Raw genomic sequence first — 25,073 nt, 5'->3', positions numbered from 1 at the left:
GTGCTTTAACTTAATAACTTTTGTTATATTATATCATATGACAACTCAATAAAAAAAAAATATATTGAATGTTGTCTAATGTTTCCGGGTTGCCATGGTAATGGTGGCCATCTTGAAAATAAACAAAAATTAGTTCATATAGGAAAATTCTAAAATTTTTCAATATAGATAAATTTCAAAGCTAAAAATACGTACACCTTAAAGTATAAAGGTGGCTGGAATTAGCTAGCTAGATTTTATACATTTTCCCTTAGTATTGTGCATTTTATGATTTAAAAAAAGGGTGATTTTTTTCCAGTAAAATGCATCCACACTTTTTATCCCAAAAGATCATATATTAAAAACTTCTTCAGCTAAAGTCATTAAAACTAGCTGATTCTCTGTATTATTTATCTCTGAATATGTGTACCAAATTCGACACATTTATCTCTATTAGTTCTAGAGATTTTAGAAATATGTTACAGAGGGGGTAGTGTCACAAAAAATGCATTCACTCAAAAACAGTGAATTTGTATTAAGAAAAAAATATGGAAAATAGTGTTCACCATGCATCATTAAAATACTTTTTTTTTCAATAAAAAATGCTATTTTAAAAAAAATTTTTGATGCCAGCTTATAAAATACATGTCCACCTATTTAATTACACCAAAATTGAAAAATCGATTTTTTACTCAAAATCGACTCCAGTAACCCCTTAAACAAGAAAAACATACACAAATACTTTAAAAGAAACAAACAAAACAAGAAAAAAACAACAACAAAATAACAACAACAACAACAAAGCTTGTACGAAGTGTAATTGTATCAAGTAGTTTGAATCAGTCGTGCAATTAAATTTGTAATCAATCTAGACAAACAATTAATCGGTGCGATAATAATATTTTTTTAACCAATTTATGGATTCTAAAAATAATAATAATCTGAATTTAAAAAAGGGCAGCAAGTGTCAAAAGAAGTTTGAAATATAAATGCAGGACAAGGGGAGACTATTTTGTTTACTCTAAATCGAACAGCGGTCTTTAGATGTAAGTATATACACTTTACATTTGTATTAAGTTTGTATTGTATCCTCGACAAGTACATCGAAAAGAATAGGCTTTAGATTCTATGCGATTTTTTTACAATTCTCTTAATAGCTTACAAACTCTATTGGTGAAACAAATCCTACCTGGGTAGGCACGGATCTCGAAAACGGCTCTAGCAATTTTTATATGTATCTTATAGAAAAAAATACTAGCCAATTAGCCACACAGAAAAAACTCTGGTTTGACCGTTATATTTTTTTTCAAAATATAATCATCTTAAAATTAATTTTGGATCATGTCTTTTTTATTTTCAACACGCGTGAGTGGAATAACAGTTGACATAAAGCATTAGTCGTTCAGGATTCAACATGTTAACGTACCGTCTGGTAGAGAAACATGAGCTGGACATAGTCTGACGTGTTTGTCACGTGGAGGTTAGCTCTGAAATAGGAACTTTAACATTTGAAAACTTCTCGTTCCCAAGGGAAGAAAATGTGAGATTTATGATATAACTCTCTCTTTTGCTCTCTATATTCGTTTTTTCTCTCTCCCTCTCTCTCCATTTCTCTATATATCTCTTGTTCTCTCTCTCCATGTCTCTGTATATCTCTTTTTCTCTCTCTTTCTCTTTCCATGTCTCTTATATCTCTTGTTCTCTCTCGCTCTCTCTCCATGTCTCTGTATATCTCTTGTTCTCTCCTGCTCTCTCTCCATGTCTCTGTATATCTCTTGTTCTCTCTCGCTCTCTCTCGTCTCTGTATATTTCTTGTTCTCTCTCTTTCTCTCTCCATGTCTCTGTATATCTCTTGTTCTCTCTCCACGTCTATGTATATTTCTTGTTCTCTCTCTTTCTCTCTCCATGTCTCTGTATATCTCTTGTTCTCTCTCCATGTCTCTGTATATTTCTTGTTCTCTCTCTTTCTCTCTCCATGTCTCTGTATATACTATTGTTCTCTCTCCATGTCTCTGTATATCTCTTGTTCTCTCTCTTCCTCTCTCCATGTCTCTGTATATACTATTGTTCTCTCTCCATGTCTCTGTATATCTCTTGTTCTCTCTCTTTCTCTCTCCATGTCTCTGTATATACTATTGTTCTCTCTCCATGTCTCTGTATATCTCTTGTTCTCTCTCTTTCTCTCTCCATGTCTCTGTATATCTCTTGTTCTCTCTCCATGTCTCTGTATATCTCTTGTTCTCTCTCTTTCTCTCTCCATGTCTCTGTATATACTATTGTTCTCTCTCCATGTCTCTGTATATACTATTGTTCTCTCTCCATGTCTCTGTATATTTCTTGTTCTCTCTCTTCCTCTCTCCATGTCTCTGTATATATTATTGTTCTCTCTCCATGTCTCTGTATATCTCTTGTTCTCTCTCTTCCTCTCTCCATGTCTCTGTATATACTATTGTTCTCTCTCCATGTCTCTGTATATCTCTTGTTCTCTCTCTTTCTCTCTCCATGTCTCTGTATATCTCTTGTTCTCTCTCCATGTCTCTGTATATCTCTTGTTCTTTCTCTTTCTCTCTCCATGTCTCTGTATATCTCTTGTTCTCTCTCCATGTCTCTGTATATCTCTTGTTCTCTCTCTTTCTTTCTCCATGTCTCTGTACATCTCTTGTTCTCTCTCTTTCTCTCTCCATGTCTCTGTATATTTCTTGTTCTCTCTCTTTCTCTCTCCATGTCTCTGTATATCTCTTGTTCTCTCTCCATGTCTCTGTATATCTCTTGTTCTCTCTCTTTCTTTCTCCATGTCTCTGTACATCTCTTGTTCTCTCTCTTTCTCTCTCCATGTCTCTGTATATCTCTTGTTCTCTATCCATGTCTCTGTATATCTCTTGTTCTCTCTCCATGTCTCTGTATATCTCTTGTTCTCTCTCCATGTCTCTGTATATCTCTTGTTCTCTCTCCATGTCTCTGTATATCTCTTGTTCTCTCTCCATGTCTCTGTATATCTCTTGTTCTCTCTCCATGTCTCTGTATATCTCTTGTTCTCTATCCATGTCTCTGTATATCTCTTGTTCTCTCTCCATGTCTCTGTATATCTCTTGTTCTCTCTCCATGTCTCTGTATATCTCTTGTTCTCTCTCCATGTCTCTGTATATCTCTTGTTCTCTCTCCATGTCTCTGTATATCTCTTGTTCTCTCTCTTTCTCTCTCCATGTCTCTGTATATACTCTTGTTCTCTCTCTTTCTCTCTCCATGTCTCTGTATCTCTCTTGTTCTCTCTCTTTCTCTCTCCATGTCTCTGTATATCTCTTGTTCTCTCTCTTTCTCTCTCCATGTCTCTGTATCTCTCTTGTTCTCTCTCTTTCTCTCTCCATGTCTCTGTATCTCTCTTGTTCTCTCTCTTTCTCTCTCCATTTCTCTGTATCTCTCTTGTTCTCTCTCTTCCTCTCTCCATGTCTCTGTATCTCTCTTGTTCTCTCTCTTCCTCTCTCCATGTCTCTGTATATACTATTGTTCTCTCTCTTTCTCTCTCCATGTCTCTGTATCTCTCTTGTTCTCTCTCCATGTCTCTGTATATCTCTTGTTCTCTCTCTTTCTCTCTCCATGTCTCTGTATATCTCTTGTTCTCTCTCTTTCTCTCTCCATGTCTCTGTATCTCTCTTGTTCTCTCTCCATGTCTCTGTATATCTCTTGTTCTCTCTCTTTCTCTCTCCATGTCTCTGTATATCTCTTGTTCTCTCTCTTTCTCTCTCCATGTCTCTGTATATCTCTTGTTCTCTCTCCCTGTCTCTGTATATACTCTTGTTCTCTCTCTTTCTCTCTCCATGTCTCTGTATATCTCTTGTTCTCTCTCTTTCTCTCTCCATGTCTCTGTATATCTCTTGTTCTCTCTCCATGTCTCTGTATATCTCTTGTTCTCTCTCTTTCTCTCTTCATGTCTCTGTATATCTCTTGTTCTCTCTCCATGTCTCTGTATATCTCTTGTTCTCTCTTTTTCTCTCTCCATGTCTCTGTATATCTCTTGTTCTCTCTCCATGTCTCTGTATATCTCTTGTTCTCTCTCTTTCTCTCTTCATGTCTCTGTATATCTCTTGTTCTCGCTCTTTCTCTCTCCATGTCTCTGTATATCTCTTGTTCTCTCTCCATGTCTCTGTATATCTCTTGTTCTCTCTCCATGTCTCTGTATATCTCTTGTTCTCTCTTTTTCTCTCTCCATGTCTCTGTATATCTCTTGTTCTCTCTCCATGTCTCTGTATATCTCTTGTTCTCGCTCCTTCTCTCTCCATGTCTCTGTATATCTCTTGTTCTCGCTCTTTCTCTCTCCATGTCTCTGTATATCTCTTGTTCTCTCCCTCAACAGCATTTGTACTTCTCACTTTGTTCTAGTCCAGGGGCGTGACTTGATGCGGGGGTGCTGACCACAACAACAGTGTTCTCTGCTTGCACCACTCATCAATTCTATTATAATTAATAACACTAAATGGGAAAAGGGGGGGGGGCTGTTGTTCCTCACCAGACAATTTTTAAAAAAAGTGATTCGACTCACGGCGCCACCAATTATCTTAAAATGTCGCTGCGCGTGTGGTTTGGTGATTTTAAGCCTGCATTTGATCACAAACATGCAACTGTGGGTCAGCTGCAGTGACGTCACCCCCACTTGACCAGTGAGTGCAATGTTTTTCTCAAACACTTTGCCCCCTTCTCCCCCCCCCCCGCCCCCATGTCACACACTCCATGCACTTAGCCCCCCTCCCCCTCTTCTCATTTCATAGCACTATAACATTCGTGTCCGCATAACCATCTGCTAGTTAACGACGTTTATATGGCCGGACGTGTGTCCGGACCGGTCCTTTTGTGGCTCTGTTGTCGGACGGATGGCTTTGAGATTTACAAGGTGGCGGGCGCGGGTCTAATGATGATTGCTTTTGATCAGTGCCCGATAATAAGATCATTTTCAGGGGGTCGGAATCATTTTCAAAGAGAGAAAGAAAATGGGAGATGGGGTGGAGAGAAATAGCTCCGGTGATGACTCAAAACTAACTCACCATGATAGTTTAGCACTTTGGAGGGGGGGGGGAGGACACCTCATCCAGTGAAATGGTGAAGAGAGGAAGGTGGCAAGGGCCAAGATATTTAGGATAAAAAAAAAAGTACTCTTAAGATACTCCTTAAGTACTGTTTGTGTATTGTTCGGCTACGGTACTGTTAAAGTATAGTTAGTGTACAGTTGAGGTACGCGTACTGCATAAATACTGATCAGTGAAGACAAAGTTCCTAGAATGAAACTCCCTTTAAAAGAGAAGGACATTAAATACTGTCTATAGAATGCTCTAGAAAATACAAAGCTATAACAGTATTATAAACCACCGCCTCACAATTTATTGTAATTACACAAGATTACAAAGAGAGTTTGTGATTTTACACAAACTCAAGTGCGCCCCCATCGGGCTCACCCATGGGCATCTGTTTTGGCAAGCAACGCAGCTAAAGAAACAGGTTAAACTACATTCTCATCCTGTTGACACCACAAGACTGGAGAGTTTCCAGCCGAAGGACGGACAGGAGTTGGACTATCTCATTGCCGTCCTAATAGCAGTAGAGTGTAGAGAAAACGAATAACGTGAATATGAAACAAGGGCGCGATGACCGAGGGGTAGAGCGAGTATGTACAAACTTAGAGCCTCGAGATCAATCTCATGAAAGTGAAATACTTCAATTGAACATTAATATTGTCCATGCGACAAAGAATGTTAAGTTTAGAATGAGCGCAAGTTTGAAATCTGAGATTGCAAGGTTCTAGTGATTACGAGCAAGACAACATTCTGTGTTACATATTACGAATGTACACACATGAAATTAATAAAGACATAGCTGTATTCAAAGTTTTATTCATTTAGTGACAGTCCAACGTTATAAGGTAAATGTATGAGCAAATATTTACTACATAAGTGCCGAAATAATAGTAATGATAATAATAATAATCTTTATTATACTTAACATAGTCCTGACAGTCCGACTTATAAGGGACAGGGGGGAGTGTCAGTTTACCGAAAACGTCGGAATTACAAAAAGGTACGTCAAAGAATTTAAACGTAAATATCCAAAAAATTCCATTTATATCGTAAAAAGATTTTGTCTTAGACTTTCATGGACGTACAATAAACTAGAGACGAAACAAACATGTATTTCCGTGTTCACATTCTGTAGTAGAGTACAGCCTAGGCCTAAGTACATACTGTAGTAGAGTACAGCCTAGGCCTAAGTACATACTGTAGTAGAGTACAGCCTAGGCCTAACACATACTGTAGTAGAGTACAGCCTAGGCCTAACACATACTGTAGTAGAGTACAGCCTAGGCCTAACACATACTGTAGTAGAGTACAGCCTAGGCCTAACACATACTGTAGTAGAGTACAGCCTAGGCCTAACACATACTGTAGTAGAGTACAGCCTAGGCCTAACACATACTGTAGTAGAGTACAGCCTAGGCCTAACACATACTATAGTAGAGTACAGCCTAGGCCTAAGTACATTCTACAACCATACATAATGCAGTATATATGAAGTACATTTTACAACCATACATAATGCAGTATATATGAAGTAGATTCTACAACCATACATAATGCAGTATATATGAAGTACATTCTACAACCATACATAATGGTAGTATATATGAAGTACATTCTACAACCATACATAATGGCAGTATATATGAAGTACATTCTACAACCATACATAATGGCAGTATATATGAAGTACATTCTACAACCATACATAATGGCAGTATATATGAAGTACATTCTACAACCATACATAATGGCAGTATATATGAAGTACATTCTACAACCATACATAATGGCAGTATATATGAAGTACATTCTACAACCATACATAATGGCAGTATATATGAAGTACATTTATTGACATCGTTGCCGCGTACAAGTACGGAGTATATCGGATTATTAGGCGGTCGATCGTGTCAAATCAATTATAGTTTTGGTCGATGTTCGAAATTTATGTATTACTAAAAAATGTTTTATGAAGCTTGAATATTTTAAATGTCAGAGAACATTACAGGTCACCACCCTGCAAGTCACCACTCTTTAAGTCACTACTCTTCAAGTCACCACCCTGCAAGTCACCACTCTTTAAGTCACTACTCTTCAAGTCACCACTCTTCAGGTCACCACTCTTCAGGTCACCACTCTTCAAGTCACCACTCTTCAGGTCACCACTCATTTGGTGAGATTTCCTGTCGCCACACTTTTTCCCACATTTAATCTGACCACAAACTGTGGGACGTTTCAAATGTCCACACTCCAAATTGAAACAAAATTGTGTCGTCCAACAAAAACCTTGAGGCCCTCCTGCCCCCTCTTTCCAATCAAGTTCCTCCCTCCTTGAGATTTCAAACGTCAAACTTCCAACAGAATTGGAAAAAAGATTCACAAATTAGTTCCTATGTCACACCAACCAAGTTATCAACGAAACAAAAAGTTGAAGAGGCTCCTACGGACAAAAGAGTTCTCTAAAAAAATGTTCAACACTTTGGGTGATGCAAGGGCGGGGGGGGGGGGGGGGCAGACCCTGTTCAAGTGACTCGTGTTATTAACAAGGCATTTTCTTTACCAATTAATTCAGGATTAGAACATTTTATCAGTAAATTACCCCCCGCCCCCCCATTTTTTTTTCTATCACTTGGAGTGAGTCACATGACATTAAAGGAGGAGCAGGAGAAGGGAAAGAGGGGGGGGGGGAGAGTCAGTTTTGATAGAGACTCTCTCCCTTTGAAATTTCAAAAAAACACCAGTGTCCCAGTTTGATTGGAAGGAGAGAGCTAGACAAATGGGCGGATACACAAGGAGGACTGCGAATTTGGTTGGATGTATACGGCAAGGGTGTAGAAGGGGGGGGGGGGTTGAGTGAAGATGGTCAAACTGGTTGAGCACAAATTAAGTCGAGGGTGAGTAACATGCCATTATAATCCGAAACTGGACTATTACAACCAGTAGTGAAATCTGACAACCATTGTTTTAGTGAGTGAAAGGCGGAGACTTTCTTTAGTGTTAGAGGAGCTTTGAAGTGCATAACCAATAGTGTTTACATTCAACGTTCTGTGAAACTATAATATAAAATAAAATATTGACTAGTTTCTAACTTTCTTGGAAGAAATATAGATGCACCACATGCTATGCTATCCATTCTATGCTAATCAGCAAATGCATGTAAAGTACAACTACCAACGCGTATTTCCATTTCCAATAAAATATTTCTATAATTCCTTTTAAAGATAAATGAAGTATCTAATAAAAGCATGAACCTTTAGAGGAAAAATGCAAAGCAATGTCAAGAATCTGACCAGATAAAAATTCAAACTCAGAATCTTTAGTTCGGCCTCCTTCGGCCATCTATACATCTTCAATGAAATACAATCGAAATCTCCATGACTCGGGTAAGATAAAAACAGTTACCCTTCCAAACTGTGTCAGAGGTGCCAGGAGCACTCTACTCTTTCTTTTCGCTCATAAGATAACACAGGTTAAACCTTTTTTTCCCAAATGAGTGCTTTTAACCTTAATATTAAGTATTACGCAAAATGCTGGGGCCCACAAAGAGGTCAAGCCCCCGGGTCCCCAAAATGATGGCAAATTCTTTGCTACGCCCCTGTTCTGAACCGTAAATCTTTGGTTAAACCACCGACGCTCTACATATTCCACAAATCTAGCATTGTTTTAAACCGCTAGACTGTCTGCAAAAAACTAACTAAATAAATATCCCGAGTAAAGTCACACCCCAAGCAAATTTTAAGATATGCCTGACAAAGATGCCTGAACATGTAGGTTGGTACTTGAGCGCTCTGTCTCTCCACCACTACCATCGCAGAGAGAAGTCGCGAGCACCCAAAACAAATATTTTAAGAACCACTTTGGTAAAGTCTCCAAACTTCCGGCTGTTGTCGAGGGGCTTTTCAAGAGAAGCAACACGTGGAAACAAAACAGATCTGATTGTTCATCACATGGGCGGCCCCAGAGAAGGGGCGATGACGAATACGGGGAAAAAAAGGACAGGGGAGCAGTAATGAATTGGGGGGGGGGGGAAGAGAGAAGAGGTCACCACGAGAGACGCTGGACAGAGAAGAAGAAAAAAAAATCTAATTTGCATTAAGTCCTTGTGCCAATAACGTGAGAATAGGGAGAAATTGAGATGTTGTTAGTGAGCTCCCCTTCAACCTGTTGCCTTGACGGTCAGGACTTGACGGACTGAAGGTGATGCAGGGACGGGCATGTTTGGAGACTGGCAATTGTGTGCAGGGAAGGCTGGAGGGGGGGGGGGGGAGTGCGATTTTGGGAGCGCTCGTGCTCGAGAGAGCAATGGAGGGACAGAGAGAGAGAGAGAGAAAGAGAGGAAGAGGGGAGGAGATAGATATGGAATGAGATGTGAGGAGAAATTAGATGAGCGTTAGAAAGAAACTTTATTTGTTTTTCATTGAGTCACTGAGTCATCGCGCCGAGCAAAAAAAAAAAAATCTCTAGTAAATGCATCGGAAGAATAACTCACAAAATTAGATCTTGTCTCAATTAGCATGGACAGCTTAGCACAAGTAGACTCAGATACGTCTCCATAATAATAATAATAATAATAATAATAGACATAATAAAAGCCAAACAAAAACATTGGATTGGCACTTTAAGCGCCTCAACAGTAGGCCAACTTGACCTAGTGTTGTACTATGTATAAACATAAACACAGTCGCCATGACCACTTCTTAGGAGGACACCAGGAATTGTATCACGTATTGTATACCCAGCATCAGGGGCGGACTGGCTATATGAGCATTCAGGCTAATGCCCGGTGGGCCGGTACCCAAATGATCCGGTAGGACCACAGTAATCATCTTTTTTTTAAATCACGTCTGTATTGTATACGATAAGGGCCGCATGGATGTTACTAAGGCTCGTATTAAATTGTTAAAGGTTTTATTGTATTCTCTTACTAGAGGGGCCCCACTGAGCGACGTATGTATAGTCACTGTATGCATGTGTACAGCTATCGTTACATTATCAAACTGAACAGAATGATTTTGAGTGCAGGTAGACCTAGAATTGAATGTCTATTATATAATATACAATAAATGGGCCGCATGAAATAGAAATGCCCGGACCGAATTTTGACACCCAGTCCGCCTCTGCCCGGCATTATCATCCACTCATGGCATAACATGTATAGCTTGTTACTTATACATGATATTCATGATATAATTAAGAACGGCAGATGACCCAGAGATTTAAAAGAGCAAAGACGTATTTTTGTTGCGAGTTATAATTTGTTTTGTTTTTTAAATCAGTTTCTTTCATTACTATTTGATCTGTATCTCATCTCAAGTGTATATTGTAATAAAAGTTATATCGGTTTAGTTGTACTAGCTGTTTGTAGCTACAAGCCAACGACCCAACAACAACACATACACATCATGACACATCAAGACATTTACATCCTAAAGCTGAAAAGCTGAAATGATGGTATTCACATCATTGCATGTACATCACAAGACATCAAGAAATTTACATAAAGCTGAAATAATGATATTCACATCATTACAAGAACATTATGACGCTGGCGCCATGACAAACAAAATCGTCAAACACGTATCGATACTTTCAGATACTGACATTCACATCATGACATTCACATCATGACTTTCACAGCAAGACATTCACATCATGACTTTCACAGCATGACATAAACTGCATGTCACATAAATGAAATTCAGTTTGTCCTCTACATCAATTTTTCTAGGCAAATATAACAACATATGATGTGTTAGGATGATCTACGTTGATCCAGTCTAACTTTCTAGGATGATCCAGTCTAACTTTCTAGGATGATCCAGAATAACTTTCTAGGATGATCCAGAATTACTTTCTAGGATGATCCAGTCTAACTTTCTAGGATGATCCAGTCTAACTTTCTAGGATGATCCAGAATAACTTTCTAGGATGATCCAGAATAACTTTCTAGGATGATCCAGAATAACTTTCTAGGATGATCCAGAATAACTTTCTAGGATGATCCAGAATAACTTTCTAGGATGATCCAGAATGACTTTCTAGGATGATCCAGTCTAACTTTCTAGGATGATCCAGTCTAACTTTCTAGGATGATCCAGTCTAACTTTCTAGGATGATCCAGTCTAACTTTCTAGGATGATCCAGTCTAACTTTCTAGGATGATCCAGTCTAACTTTCTAGGATGATCCAGTCTAACTTTCTAGGATGATCCAGTATAACTTTCTAGGATGATCCAGTATAACTTTCTAGGATGATCCAGTATAACTTTCTAGGATGATCCAGTATAACTTTCTAGGATGATCCAGTATAACTTTCTAGGATGATCCAGTATAACTTTCTAGGATGATCCAGTATAACTTTCTGGAATGATCATAACTTTCCACTTTAACATTGTATCTCTATGATTGATTGGTGTGTGTGTGTGGTAAGGCTGGAGGTTACTGAGGGGAGGGGGGACGTACATCTACCAGAAACATTCATCAACTAGAAAGTGTGTGGCCTGTCAATGTTCTTTCCCCCGTTGCCAGACGCCACCGTGGTATTAATTTTGTTCACACCCTGATCCCGAGATGAGCACGCCACAGGTAGTGGCACAGACCCAGGGACCATTATTGAACTAGGGTGTTGGTTTAGTGCGGTTAGGTGCAAGTGAAGTTAGCCATAGGAAGAACAAGGGAGAGAGAGAGAGAGAGAGGATGGGGATAGAGCAAGAGAAGAAAAGCGATAGAGAGAAGAGAGAGAGAAAGAGAGAGAATGTGTAAGTACAAGAATGAGAAAGACAAAAGAAAGGCATTAAAAGTGAGTGATCTAATCAGTTTGCAGTTATCAGGCATGATTACACGCTACGGAAGAAAGAGTGATTGAACTTGTAAACAGGTAAACATTTGTGTAAAGAAGGAGAAGAGAGAGAGAGAGAGAGAGAGAGAGAAAAAGAGAGAGAAAGAGAGAGGGAAATAGAGAGAAAGGGAGATAGAGGGGGAAGAGGGAAAGGAAGACAGAGACAAAGAAAGAGAGAGAGAGAGAAAGAGAGAGAGAGAGAAAGAGAGAGAGAAAAAGAGAGACAAGAAAGAGAGAGAGAGAGAGAGAGAGAGCTCGAGAGAGAAAGGAAGAAAGAGAGAGAAAGAGAAAGAAGAAGACAAAGGAAGAGAGAGAAAGGAAGAGAGAGAAAGGAAGAGAGGGAGAAAGAAAGTGAGAGAGAGAGAGGAAGAGAGAGAAAGGACGAAAGAAAAAGAAAAAGACAGAAAGGAAGAGAGAGAGAAAGGAAGAAAGAGAAAGAAAAAGACAGAAAGGAAGAGAGAGAGAGAGGAAGGAAGAGAGAGAGAGAGAGAGGTAAAGGAAGAGAGAGAGAACATATACAGGTGAAGAAGATAGCAAAGAAAAAAAATGTTGAAAGTGAAGGAACAGACACAAACGATAAAAACAACTAAAGGAAAGACAAGACGATAAAGAACAAGAACATGAGATGAAGAACGAAAAGATAAAAAAAGAAAAGAAAAAGATCTAGAAAGAGTAACAAATAAAAACAAAAAGAGAGAACTGTTTACCGCTTACCCTGCAGTTGGTAACACGACTACATAAGGAAAGAGTCATAGTCATCGCTACAAGGAAGTATGGTCACAGCTCTGAGGTCACAGCTATGAGGTCACAGCTATGTGGTAGTAAGTACATAACTATGTGGTAGTATTGCTGTGACGATATTTAGAGAGCCAGATGACAACGATGTCGTGGTTGATGTTACGATGTGATTGTGTTGGTCAGACAATGCCTTCCTGGTGTTCTACTTTTATACAGTTCTCTCTAGTAGACAATTTCAGACTTCTCCAACAGTATCGTGGTACCGGGGCTACTATTTTTTAAAGTACAAACTCCAAACTTAAATCTTCTTTAAATAAATAGATAAAAACTTTATTGCTGGAACCTGGAATCACTTAAACACACTAACATACACACTACAGAAATGTACAATTCAATGTACACACTAACATACACACTAAAGAAATGTACAAGTCAATGTACACACTAACATACACACTAAAGAAATGTACAATTCAATGTACACACAAACATACACACTACAGAAATGTACAATTCAATGTACATACAAACATACACACTACAGAAATGTACAACTCAATTTAAATTCTTTTTCTCTTGTCGCGATCTCTCTTGATAACTGAATCTACAAGTCTTTAAATACTGTCTCTAGCCCCATTCTAGCAAACGTCCAAACAATTTTTACAGCTTACGGAAAAAACAACAAAAACATCATCGTTTTAAATAAACATGTCATTACATGTCAACATCATACAGTCATGACCTTGCGCTGCAAATCTAAACATAAACTTAAAGCAATGGCTGCTTTATGTTACGTGACCATAGCTATGTGGCAGTATGACCTTGTCTATATGGTTTTACAGTCATTTTATTGTGGTGTTACGACGTAGTCCATAATGTAATATGGTTATATTTATCTGGTAGTATTGAGGAGCAGAACACTGGGGTTACATAGTCAAATAAAGTCAGAATGCATCCGCGGAAGGGGGGGGGGGGGGGACGAAAGGGGCGGCAGCATAGATTAACTTTGTGTGTGTGTGTGTTATCTCCAAGTCTGATGGAGAAATTCGATTGGACCAATGAAGAGTCCGAGGCGAGCAGCACTCCATGGTCGAGGTCCGTTTGTCTTGGGCTAACACAAGGTTTGAACATGGTCCTTGGCCCTGGTGAGTGTTTGCCCATTGTAGGAGTACACGTCTGGTCCGCCCCTGGTTGAATGGGCACTAATATCTCCCGAGCAATGCTTTGGCATGGGCGGTGATGTACGAGAGAGAAAGGGGGGTGGGGGTGCATGGTAAAGGATGATGGGCTTGAAATGAGACCATAACGAGAAACACACGAGAGTTAACTCCGTGCAGCATTAGACATTAGCTTTTACCCACCGGCTACGCCCGCCGTTTGGATCAACATCCCTGCTTTAAACGTATGGGCTTCTAATAAAATAAAAATGTAAGTTGTGGCTTTCTAAAATAGGAAAGATTGCATATTAGATTCCTAATTGCAGGACACAATTAAAATATGTATATGTTAGACTAATCATATCTAGCCCTATTGACGATTATCATTAACACATTTTTTTCTTTTCAAAGTCCTTGACCTTCGTCGTTAACGCTTTGAACTCTCTCCCCATTAGTCTGTGCTCAAAGAAGCAGTAGCACATTAACAAAAATTAAAATAAAATATTTGCATCATTACAAGTCTATAGCAGACGATCTCTGAAAGAGACTACTGGACAGCACTCAGGTAGTTTGCAGGACAAAATTTGAGACCCAAAGAAAAAACCCTAAGCGAAGACAGGCGCAGACAAAAAGAAAACTTAGTTCCCTTGGCGGATGTCTGCAATCTGCATTGGATGTTGTCAGGCGTTGTATCGTAGAATTCATACACGCGACACATCATGACATCAACACACACACACACACACGTTTTAATTGAATTGCAAAACACTTGAATGTCCTACTATTACTATTGGCCTCCTTCAGTCGTAAAGCGGCTATGACTTCTGAATAATGAACCATGAGCTTGGATGTATGAAGATAGATAATAACAAAGACTGCTCTACGTGAAGGAAAAAAACAACTAATTGATATGAAATGTTTAGGTTGCATGGCCTTCGTCAGCTATAAGGGAATAGAGAAGACAGAGCTCATTTTCTTTGAGCTGTACACACTGTCGGCCTATATTATTTTTCTATTAAACTTTATAAAACATAAGAAGACTGCATAGAAGATTTGAATACAAAAAAGTTTGAACATAACATTTTTTCATTGCATATATTTTTACTTAAAACAACTCTAATGAGTACCTGATATAAGTTAGGGAAAGTCGTTGTGCTGGCCAAATGACATTCTAGTTAACTGTCGGCCATAAAAACAGATGACCTATAGATCGCATATATACTAACCAGCTATACAAGCCAATCAGAATAAACTCTTGTTTAAAAATACCAAGGTGTCCCAAATCAATTGAATTGAAACAACTTTTTAAAATGTAAATCAAATGATTCCATAATGTCAACGCGTGTATATGAGTTGATTATGGAGTCGTGTTATTTCTGGTATTTCTTCACATTCAGACTATTACTGTCAGTAGCAGAAAAGCCAAAAAGCCATTTAGCGTTTGATTTGTTAGAATATGGCGGCCTGTTTACATTGGATAACCTCAACAGATACAATCTCCGCAGACTCTGTCTCCACCCCCTCCCCAGTCCGCCTTCTGACACCCCCTCCCCAGGCCCAGCCCTCTCCATTGTTGGTGTAGCTAACGGAAAGCAGCTCCTGGGATTCCATTTCATTATTTGGCTACAGATCGGATGACCAGATTACTGACTTGGGTTCTCTCCCTTAAAAAAATAGAAATAGGGTCAGTCATCTTTTAAGTGTTATGCAATGGCGGCGCTTTGGAAGGGGCTGCCGTTTTGTGTGTGTGTGTGTGTGTCGTGGGAGAGAGAGAGAGAGAGAGGGGGGGAGACACGACTGCACTTGGACACGAAGTGACGTCAACAGATGGATGGAATTAAAGTTTTTCTATTACAAATTAGACGAGCTTCACGTGAGATGCACCAGAATGGGGGCGGGGGCGGGGGGAGGTGGGCGCTTGTGAGAGGACGGGGGGGGGGGGGGGGGAGATGAAATGGAAAGGAAATTGGTGAGTGAAATCGAGAGGATGGAGTGAGAATGGGGGAGAGAGATGGGTACAGGGCCGAGGAGGTAGGGAAGGCTTCATTTTTCAATCTGTTTGAACGGAAATAAATTGTGTGAAATAAAATAGGAAGAAAACCTGAAGGCCGTGCAGCGAAGGGGAGGGACTGAGCATCTCAACTAGTCATGGCATTAGTTCTTACGATATTTAGACCAGCTGTGACACGGCCAGAGAGAGAGAGAGAGAGTAAGAGAGAAAGAGAGAGTGAGAGAAAGAGAGAGAGTAAGAGAGAAAGAGAGAGAAAGAGAGAGAGAGAGAGAAAGAGAGAGAGAGAAAGAGAGAGAGAGAAAGAGAAAGAGAGAGAGAGAGAGAGTAAGAGAGATACAGGGAGAGAGAGAGAGAGAGAGAGAGAAATTAAGAGCGTAAAGAATGTTCATAAAGTGGGTGAAATAGAAATAGAGAGACAGCTAATGAGAATAAAATATATTTATCTATCTATAAATTAAAAGAGAGTGAAAGAAAGAGACAAAGAGAGTAAATAAAAGGGTGGGAAAATTAAAGAGAAAAACCCAAGAGAGAGAAGGGGAGAGAAAAGGAGTTGATATATATATAGAGGGTAAAATAAAAAGGGAGAGAAGCAGAGAGAAAGGGAGAGATAAAATACCAATATAAGATCACTCACCTTGGGCAATGTCTATGAGGAGGTCACGAAGTGTCTCTTCTTTGCCTGTCACCTGCACAGCCGAGACCCGGACTGAGAACCTTGCCCCTGTTTTATCCTTCTGTTCGTTGATCAGTTTGAACAGCCAGGCAATGGCGCAGGGCATGATTCCCAGGGTGCTTGGCGACTGGTCACTTCCGGTCATAGTGTAGGTTTTGCCTGAATTAAGAAATAATCGCATTTATTTTTTTCCCTCCTAGTATATATATATATTGTAAAAAAAATAGGTGCCTGTACTCAGTGAGGGATTACCTAACTTTTAACTACTAGTAATAATAGTTCAAATACAAGAAAAGTAATACTGTTTTCAACACATTGAAAAAGGTACCGGTGCGTACCGTTACAAAAAAGCACTGTATATATATATATATATATATTGTTGTAAGCCTGCCTTGCACCAGTGCTTGAGGTGCGCACTAGCGCACTAGTGAACGTAAACAGGAAGAGACTAGAACGGAGATAATAACATTGCATCAGGGATTGTGAAGAGTCTGAATGTTTGGAAACTAAGAAGCCAACTTTTGTGCTGCCTGAAGGTTGTAGAAGGGACCTGGAGCGAAGCGGGGAAGGCTGTCGTTGGTCCACATTCGGGTTGCTGTCTAAAGGACTGGTAAATTAGTAGAAAGACTCTGAGGAAGCTGAAGGATGCTATGTGTTTGTTCTAGTGAATAAACACCTGTATTTATTTCCTGTTACACTGTGTTGAGTTGCATGCCAATTCGTTGAGTGCCTACCCAAGAGTTACAACAATTGGTATCAGAAGTGGGATTTGGGCAGCTCAACGAAAGGAAAGAATGGCAACGCTTAGGAAGCTAGATGAACTTAGCTGTAAACAGTTAAAAGAGGAACTCCGAGCCAGGGAGCTGAGGATCTTCTGTGCCAAAGAAAAAATGAGAGAACGCCTTCGACAAGCCTTGCTGGACGAAGATGAAGATCCGGACTCGTATCTGTTCGAAGTACAACCAGATATCAGAGAGCTCATGAATACCGTGACAGATCAGATGAACTCGTTCCAGGTACAGCTAAAAGAGGTCAACGAGCAGATCTGTACCATGATTAAACAGATAAGTATCAGTACCTCGCTGAACAAGACTGATGATACGTTTGATACCGTGATGAGCAAGACCGACGATCAGATGGCTACCATGTCGACAGGTATAAACAATCCGTTACTCAACGGAGACGCCGTTGATGGTGGCGCTGTCTATGACTGTAATAGTGAGCCGTGCAAGCTTGGCTCCTACGACAAGAATCCTAACATTTGTTGTGAAAGTACTGAGCACAGATCTGATCATGCTATCGTGATTCCTGCCTACACTCAGACGTTGAAAAATAACTGTGATGACGGGACCTCCTCAAAGGGAGAATTCGAGCACCGGAAGACCTGCCAACTAAGTATTTGTCCTGATACCAGTATCAGCAAGAGAAGCGCTGATGGTGGTACAGCAGATGGACACATAGGACGTTGTAAACGTGCCCCACAGATATGTCTTTCAGACAAGCTTAAAGATTATACCGTGTTTGACAACTTGGCCTCCTGGGGGCCCACGGCACATCGAGAAAGCCTGCTGGAGCAACGTGTAAGACAAATGGTCTTGATGACCTACGCTATGACATCCACTGCATCGCTTCTTGCCATGAGTCTGCCGTCGGTGGTAACTAAGAGAAAGGCCAGACAACGGAAACGACTTCCCCTTAACCAAAGGCAGGTCAATTGGAGCAGAAGGAGAAAGCGGCACCTGCAGAGAGCAGTGTGGATTGCTTTGTGGGGAGCACGATCAATGCAATCTGTGACTCCCACTGACCGACCTCCACCTGCACTGGCCAACCGTGAACATGTTTCTTTTCGGGACGAAAAGACTAAGGTGGGGGTAGTGTTGTAACCCTGCCTTGCACCAGTGATTGAGGTGCGCACTAGCGCACTAGTGAACGTAAACAGGAAGAGACTAGAACGGAGATAATAACATTGCATCAGGGATTGTGAAGAGTCTGAATGTTTGGAAACTAAGAAGCCAGCTTTTGGTGCTGCCTGAAGGTTGTAGAAGGGACCTGGAGCGAAGCGGGGAAGGCTGTCGTTGGTCCACATTCGGGTTGCTGTTTAAAAGGACTGGTAAATTAGTAGAAAGACTCTGAGGAAGCTGAAGGATGCTATGTGTTTGTTCTAGTGAATAAACACCTGTATTTATTTCCTGTTACACTGTGTTGAGTTGCATGCCAATTCGTTGAGTGCCTACCCAAGAGTTACAACAATATATATATATATATATATATATATATATATATATATATATTTATATACATATATATTTGTTTTTAAGTATTTCTAAAGGCAAAATGAACTATATATATATATATATATATATATATATATATATATATATATAGTTAATTTTGCCTTTAAATATTTTTTTTAATTAAAGGTTATGGAACTTTTTTTAAAATTTTTATTCATTTTCCAAAAGATTACTTTAAAAAAAATAAATACAAAAAACGAATTTCATGGTATCACAACAACAAATGTAAAAACTTTGTTAAGAAATTGTTCGAAGTTCCCGCTCTAGACACCTTAAAGTCCGCATACATCCCACCTGGGCTTACATTTTACACGAAATGCATGATCTTCGAAGTTTTGAAGATCAAAGCTCTTTATTTCCTAGTTATGATGAGTGTCAGGGTAGGATCACAGTTTTTTTAGGGTATGATACACGGTCCCGAGCTCCCCAACCTGAACATGTAGTGAACACCAACAGCTGTTCAACCTGAACAATATTAATGATAACGAAAGTGTACGTTTAACAATTGAACGAATGTATGAACTATTATGACAGGAGTGATGAATAAATGTCAATAGTATTTACAAAGGAAACACAAGGTATACATATTAGGCAACGAAATGTATCACACCTTACACTCGGTGCCATAATTCAATCACGACACAGCCTACACCCAATGCCTTAGATGCACCAACCATATCAAACAAGACACTGTGAATCAGGCATGACTACAACAGTCCCAAGCCTGCGTCCCTAAATAATAAAAATGAAACATTCCTGGAGATCGCCATCCCCCCCCCCCCCCAAGATCATAGGCAACGAAGTTCGAGCTACGCCATTCAGAAAGCTGTAAAAATAAACGAACTCGCCATCATCTTCGTCGTGAAGGTTCATAAACATAAGAGGTTCAGATCCTTTCTGCCAAAAGTACTGTACACAAAAAAAACAAAAAAAAAAAAGCAAACTGCAGTGCGCGTAGAACTATGCCACCAAATAGAGCATACGACCTGTCCAAACAAAATTCTGCTAGTCTGGGACATACATGGAGGACAGCGTCGCTGCTGAATGACTAACAGATTTGTAGAAAGTAATCATTAATTAATTAATTAATTAATTTAAAAAAAAACACTTCAATGATTAAAATTTGAAATTTTGCATGCACTGAGCAGAAAATTAAAAGGTCACGTGACACTGATGAAGGTCAAGGCCGCTTGAGATAAAAACTCATTAACTCGTTTGGTAAATTTTGGCGCCAAGTCAAAGCGAGGCAACTCGTTCCAATCTGAAGGCAATTTCATTAACGCTCGAACCAACCAACAGTTTCTGTTTTTTTTTCTTTTTTTTTTTATAATTAAAAAAATGTGATCTTCCAGAATGTTGTATGTGATGATGAGGGTTTTAAATAACATCTCATCACTTCGTCTTCTCCTTCATCTCTCTTTCTCTCTCTCCTCCTCTTTCTCTCTCCTCCTCTCTCTCAAGCCTCATTCTCATATTTCCAGTCTTCCAGAATTCCATCACGAATAGAGTTGCAGTGATTGTCATTCTAGACTGTAAGCTGTTAGATCTAGATTTAGATTTCTATTATTTAAACAAAAATATTTCCTCCATAATTTCTACATCTTAAAGAAAATGTAAAATCGTCAAATCTTTTTTCTTCACAATATTAAACAACTTTTGTTTTTATTATATATTTTATATGTCATTTATGGCATATAAGGTAAATCAATTGGCTACAGAACTGATGCGAACGGAGTTTAAGTCCTAACTGAGAGGGGTGGGGGTTACATTCCGCATTCGAGAATGTACTCTTATCTCTAAGGTAGTAGAAAAGTAATGATGATTATTTTTGCTGAGCTAATGTAACATAAAATGAACAGTATTTTTAACAAAAAACAACAACACAACAGTACCTTCTTTCAGACCTTACGGTCTAGAGGGCAAATGATGCAAATGTCACCTGTTTCTATGGCCGACGGTTAATTCTTAATTTTTACCTCATTAAATTAAATTAATGTTTAATTTTTTAACTTGACTTTGAATTATATAAAAAGAGCATGCATTTCCTTTTAATTCTATACCAAATACAACATTTGCTGATAACAAACAACAAAGCTATTGAAGCCCAATCATAACCACGATACTGAAATAGTATTGAGCAAAATGAAGAATTCCTTCAAAACGTGGAAACATAATTACGGAGAGAAAGAGTTAATGAAGGTGTACTGTGGCCAGCACAATAACGAACCAGATTTACTTTCCCAAACTAATGTACCCATTAGAGCTGGGTGGCAAGGGTGTCCCGAAATAAAAATCCCAGTCTTCTCCGAGTTTCAAATCCGGACCTCTCGGTTCGGAACCCAAGCGCTTTACCACTCAGCCACCTAGGTATATTACACCTAGAAAGAATTTCTGCCCTATGATTACCTCATTAGATAGGACATATCAATAGGACATAGGACAACCACTAACGACAAGGACATGAAAAAACTGGAAGTATGAAAATGACGATAATCTTTAACTTAATACGTGAAACCGTAAACTATATCCTCTTTGAATGCCCCTTCCGAATCCTCCTTGGGCAGACCCTACTTCCACTACAGCCCAATATAACCAACACCCTGTACGACAGTGCTGAACAACTGAAGAAAACGGCACACTATTTTTCCTTGGCACAGTCTGCAAAAGAGCTCACAGCTCAGCAGCAAAAAGCTGGTTAGAAGAAGAAAAACTTGATCCGCTTTTCAAAGTACGAAGTTAAGAAACTAGGTATCTAAACAGAGGCGCCCATCGGGGTAGAGGATGCGGCTGCTCAAACTCAAAAGACAACGATATTGAGACTCCTTCGTCACTCTTAGCCCATTCTACAAATAGGCGCGGCGTCTTCAACACCTTGGAATGTACCGTAGTTTATCCATGCTCTAGAGAATGATGTATTGATGAACAGGTTTACCAAACAAAGATTTGCTTATCAATAGTGTTGTTAATATCAATAGGCCTATGTCCTATCAGTGATCTCATGGAGAGATGTGTTGGTGAAACGTAGGGACGACTTGACTTCAGACAAGATTCAGTTCAAAATGTGATGAAATATTTTGGACATTCTCCCGGGTGATTTATTTAAAAATACACCATTGCTTTCTTCTAGTCGGTATATTTAGACATGTTGAAGTTAAGATTTAGACGTTACAGACTTACAACAAAAAAATGCAAAAACATAAATAAATAAATAAACGGGACGGATCGTGGGTTTGTCTGCTGGGTGGCCCACGCCTTGCAAGGGAGAGAATCTACTTGCATTTTTAATTGCACTAGTTCACTCCCCAAAAAGTTCAACATTTAGTCTGTATTATCTCCCCCCGCCCCCCGCTTCGTGAACAACTTGATTAACCTCCGTGACCCCTTTGAAATACCAAATCGTGTTTTTGTTTTCTTAACAGTGACGGGACTGGGGTGAAGACTTCTCGTTTTAAAACATTTAGTTTTCTACTGCAAAGAAATCTTCCAGTCAGATGGGGGAAGATACACAATTGTTTTAACGACGGCCCTGAATAAAAAAGAGAGGGGGGGCGGGGTAATTGATTTCTATATCTCTCCTCATTTACGCCCCCCACCCCCTTTTGTTCTCTTTTTGGACCACTCACATGCTTTTCATTACTTGAATCGAACAGTTTCAACATTTCGATAGGGGCGGCAGGGGGGGGGGGGAGGTCAGTAATGGGGCAGTAAACCCCCTCACCCCCCTCTCCAACTTCAGTCTGACGGATGAATCGATGAAAAAAGGAAATTGGGAGAAGTGGGCGCCAGTTCTCATCGCCATTATCTCCCCTTTTAGCCCCCCTACCTTTTCTACTCGTCTTTTTTTCCATTTCTTTCTTCCATCTATTAACTTGATAAATGCGACCGCCGAGGTGAGGCCGAGGATTATGTCACAAACCGTTTCACTTTATCGCAGCCGATTATAACAATAGTAACGTGGCAGGCTTATACCAAATGGTTTTAATGGCCCCGTAGTAAACTTGACAACCGCCGAAAAAAGGTTTGAAAGGGAAGGGAGGTAATTAAACAATTAAAGGCCGAAAATAACAAAAATACAAGGACTGAATTGACTCGAATCAAACTAAATCGATTTGAAAGCAGATACCGCATTGTTATTCCCATTTTCTGTATATATAATTCTCTACGTCGCCCAACCATGCGGGACACCACGCACGCCGATTCTCTAACCCTCCTCCCGATGTAAACACACTATAATTGGATAGGCTCCACGAGGCCCCATATGGGGGATATTAAATATACTAACATGCAATACCTAATAAGCTTCCTGAGCCCTTCAATTCTCTCTTATAATAGTAGGCCTATATCTATTATAAGAGTATCTAGACTCTAGATCTACATCTAAATATATGTAGGACTACAAGCAATTGTTTTTTTTATTTAAAAAAATGGAGTTAGGTCGATTAGCTTATTTTGATAGCTCCATTCATACTATTTTTACATTCACGCATTCGCTTTCTTATAACATTATTATTTCGTTTAACAGTTTCCAAAACAATCTCAGTGACTATATCGACAGTGATACGCAAATTACGACCCGTGGGTCATATATGGCTAGTATTACATGTTGGAATAGTGGGAGATGTGGTAATAGATTAGTATTTATATTTAAATGCTGTTGGACAAATAGGAAAGGGAGACGACCCAATCTAATCTGAATATCATATCTTATTCCGCTAAAAAAAAAATACAACGCTACATCACTGTGTAAGAAATCCAGAGAATGCTGACCATGTCCTTCAAAACTGTTCTCTTTACCATGAGGCCCGTATAAGACACTGGCCCCAAAACACCCCAAAACACCCCAATAGAGAAAAAACTATATGGAGGAGCTCCATGATTTGGAAACCACTGCGCAGTTCATCTCATACAATGGTCTAGTCATCTGAACGCTTCAACATAAAAATGAGAACGAAGAAGAATAAACATTGTATCCCTTGTTTTGTTTAAATAATAGTTGTAAAAATGGACTACTTTTATAAACTACTTTTATATAAAAACAAATTGCTTGCATAGTTTTACAAATTAAACGTTTGCCTTCCAGAAACAAAAAAAGTTGCTGTTGCACCAGAACTTTAAAAAAATCTAAAATATCATGAGTTTAAAAGGGACGGACAAAAAGACGGAGAGAACACACAAAACCTATAGCGCATATTTCCCTTTCGTGGGCCGCTAACAGGGAGTTGAGCTTTAGAAAACAATACTTTTGACACTGTTTAGCGTTCATATTAAGAGAGAGAGAGAGAGAGAGAGAGAGAGAGAGAGAGAGAGGGGGGGGGGGGAAGTTGAATTTATAATATTCCAATTGATATGAATCATGTCTTTGTCAACACGTGTTTTCATTTTGATTCTTGTCTGCGTGATGGATCATAATTGACCTCTTGTAATTTGATGTGCAGGTCATCTAGGTCAAGGAGCTAGCCACGGGAAACACTCTTTCCTTTATCTCGCTATTTACAGCCCCATAACACTTTTAGTTGACGCTAAGCATGAAACATTGAGCAGTGACTAGATTTATCATTGATCAGTGACTAGATCTATCGCAGAGCAGTGACTGGATGTATCATTAAGCAGTGACTAGATCTATCATTGAGCAGTGACTGGATGTATCATTGAGCAGTAACTAGATGTATCATTAAGCAGTGACTAGATGTATCATTGAGCAGTGACTAGATGTATCATTGAGCAGTGACTGGATGTATCATTGAGCAGTGACTAGATGTATCATTGAGCAGTGACTAGATCTATCATTGAGCAGTGACTAGATCTATCATTGAGCAGTGACTGGATGTATCATTGAGCAGTGACTGGATGTATCATTGAGCAGTGACTAGATCTATCATTGAGCAGTGACTGGATGTATCATTGAGCAGTGACTGGATGTATCATTGAGCAGTGACTAGATCTATCATTGAGCAGTGACTAGATCTATCATTGAGCAGTGGCTAGATCTATCATTGAGCAGTGACTGGATGTATCATTGAGCAGTGACTAGATCTATCATTGAGCAGTGACTGGATCTATCATTGAGCAGTGACTGGATCTATCATTGAACAGTGACTAGATCTATCATTGAGCAGTGACTAGATCTATCATTGAGCAGTGACTAGATCTATCATTGAGCAGTGACTAGATCTATCATTGAGCAGTGACTAGATCTATAATTGAGCAGCGACTAGATCTATCATTGAGCAGCAACTAGATCTATCATTGAGCTGTGACTAGATCTATCATTGAGCAGTGACTAGATCTATCATTGAGCAGTGACTAGATCTATCATTGAGC

The 25,073-nt window shown here is 39.4% G+C and overlaps 1 protein-coding gene across 2 annotated transcripts in view; it reads right to left on the bottom strand.

Annotated features, from left to right (window-relative positions):
* LOC106057963 (kinesin-like protein KIF26A) overlaps window positions 1–25,073 on the bottom strand; it is a 307,846-nt gene that overhangs the window by 54,246 nt on the left and 228,527 nt on the right. For both annotated transcript variants that reach the window (XM_013215332.2, XM_013215331.2), the window contains exon 11: window positions 16,420–16,617. In XM_013215332.2, coding sequence (XP_013070786.2) covers window positions 16,420–16,617 — 198 coding nt within the window. The remainder of the gene's footprint in view (window positions 1–16,419; window positions 16,618–25,073) is intronic.

The sequence above is a fragment of the Biomphalaria glabrata genome, chromosome 3 (assembly GCF_947242115.1).
Source record: "Biomphalaria glabrata chromosome 3, xgBioGlab47.1, whole genome shotgun sequence".
NCBI lineage: Eukaryota > Metazoa > Mollusca > Gastropoda > Planorbidae > Biomphalaria > Biomphalaria glabrata.
This window is presented reverse-complemented; position numbering and strand designations above follow the sequence as displayed.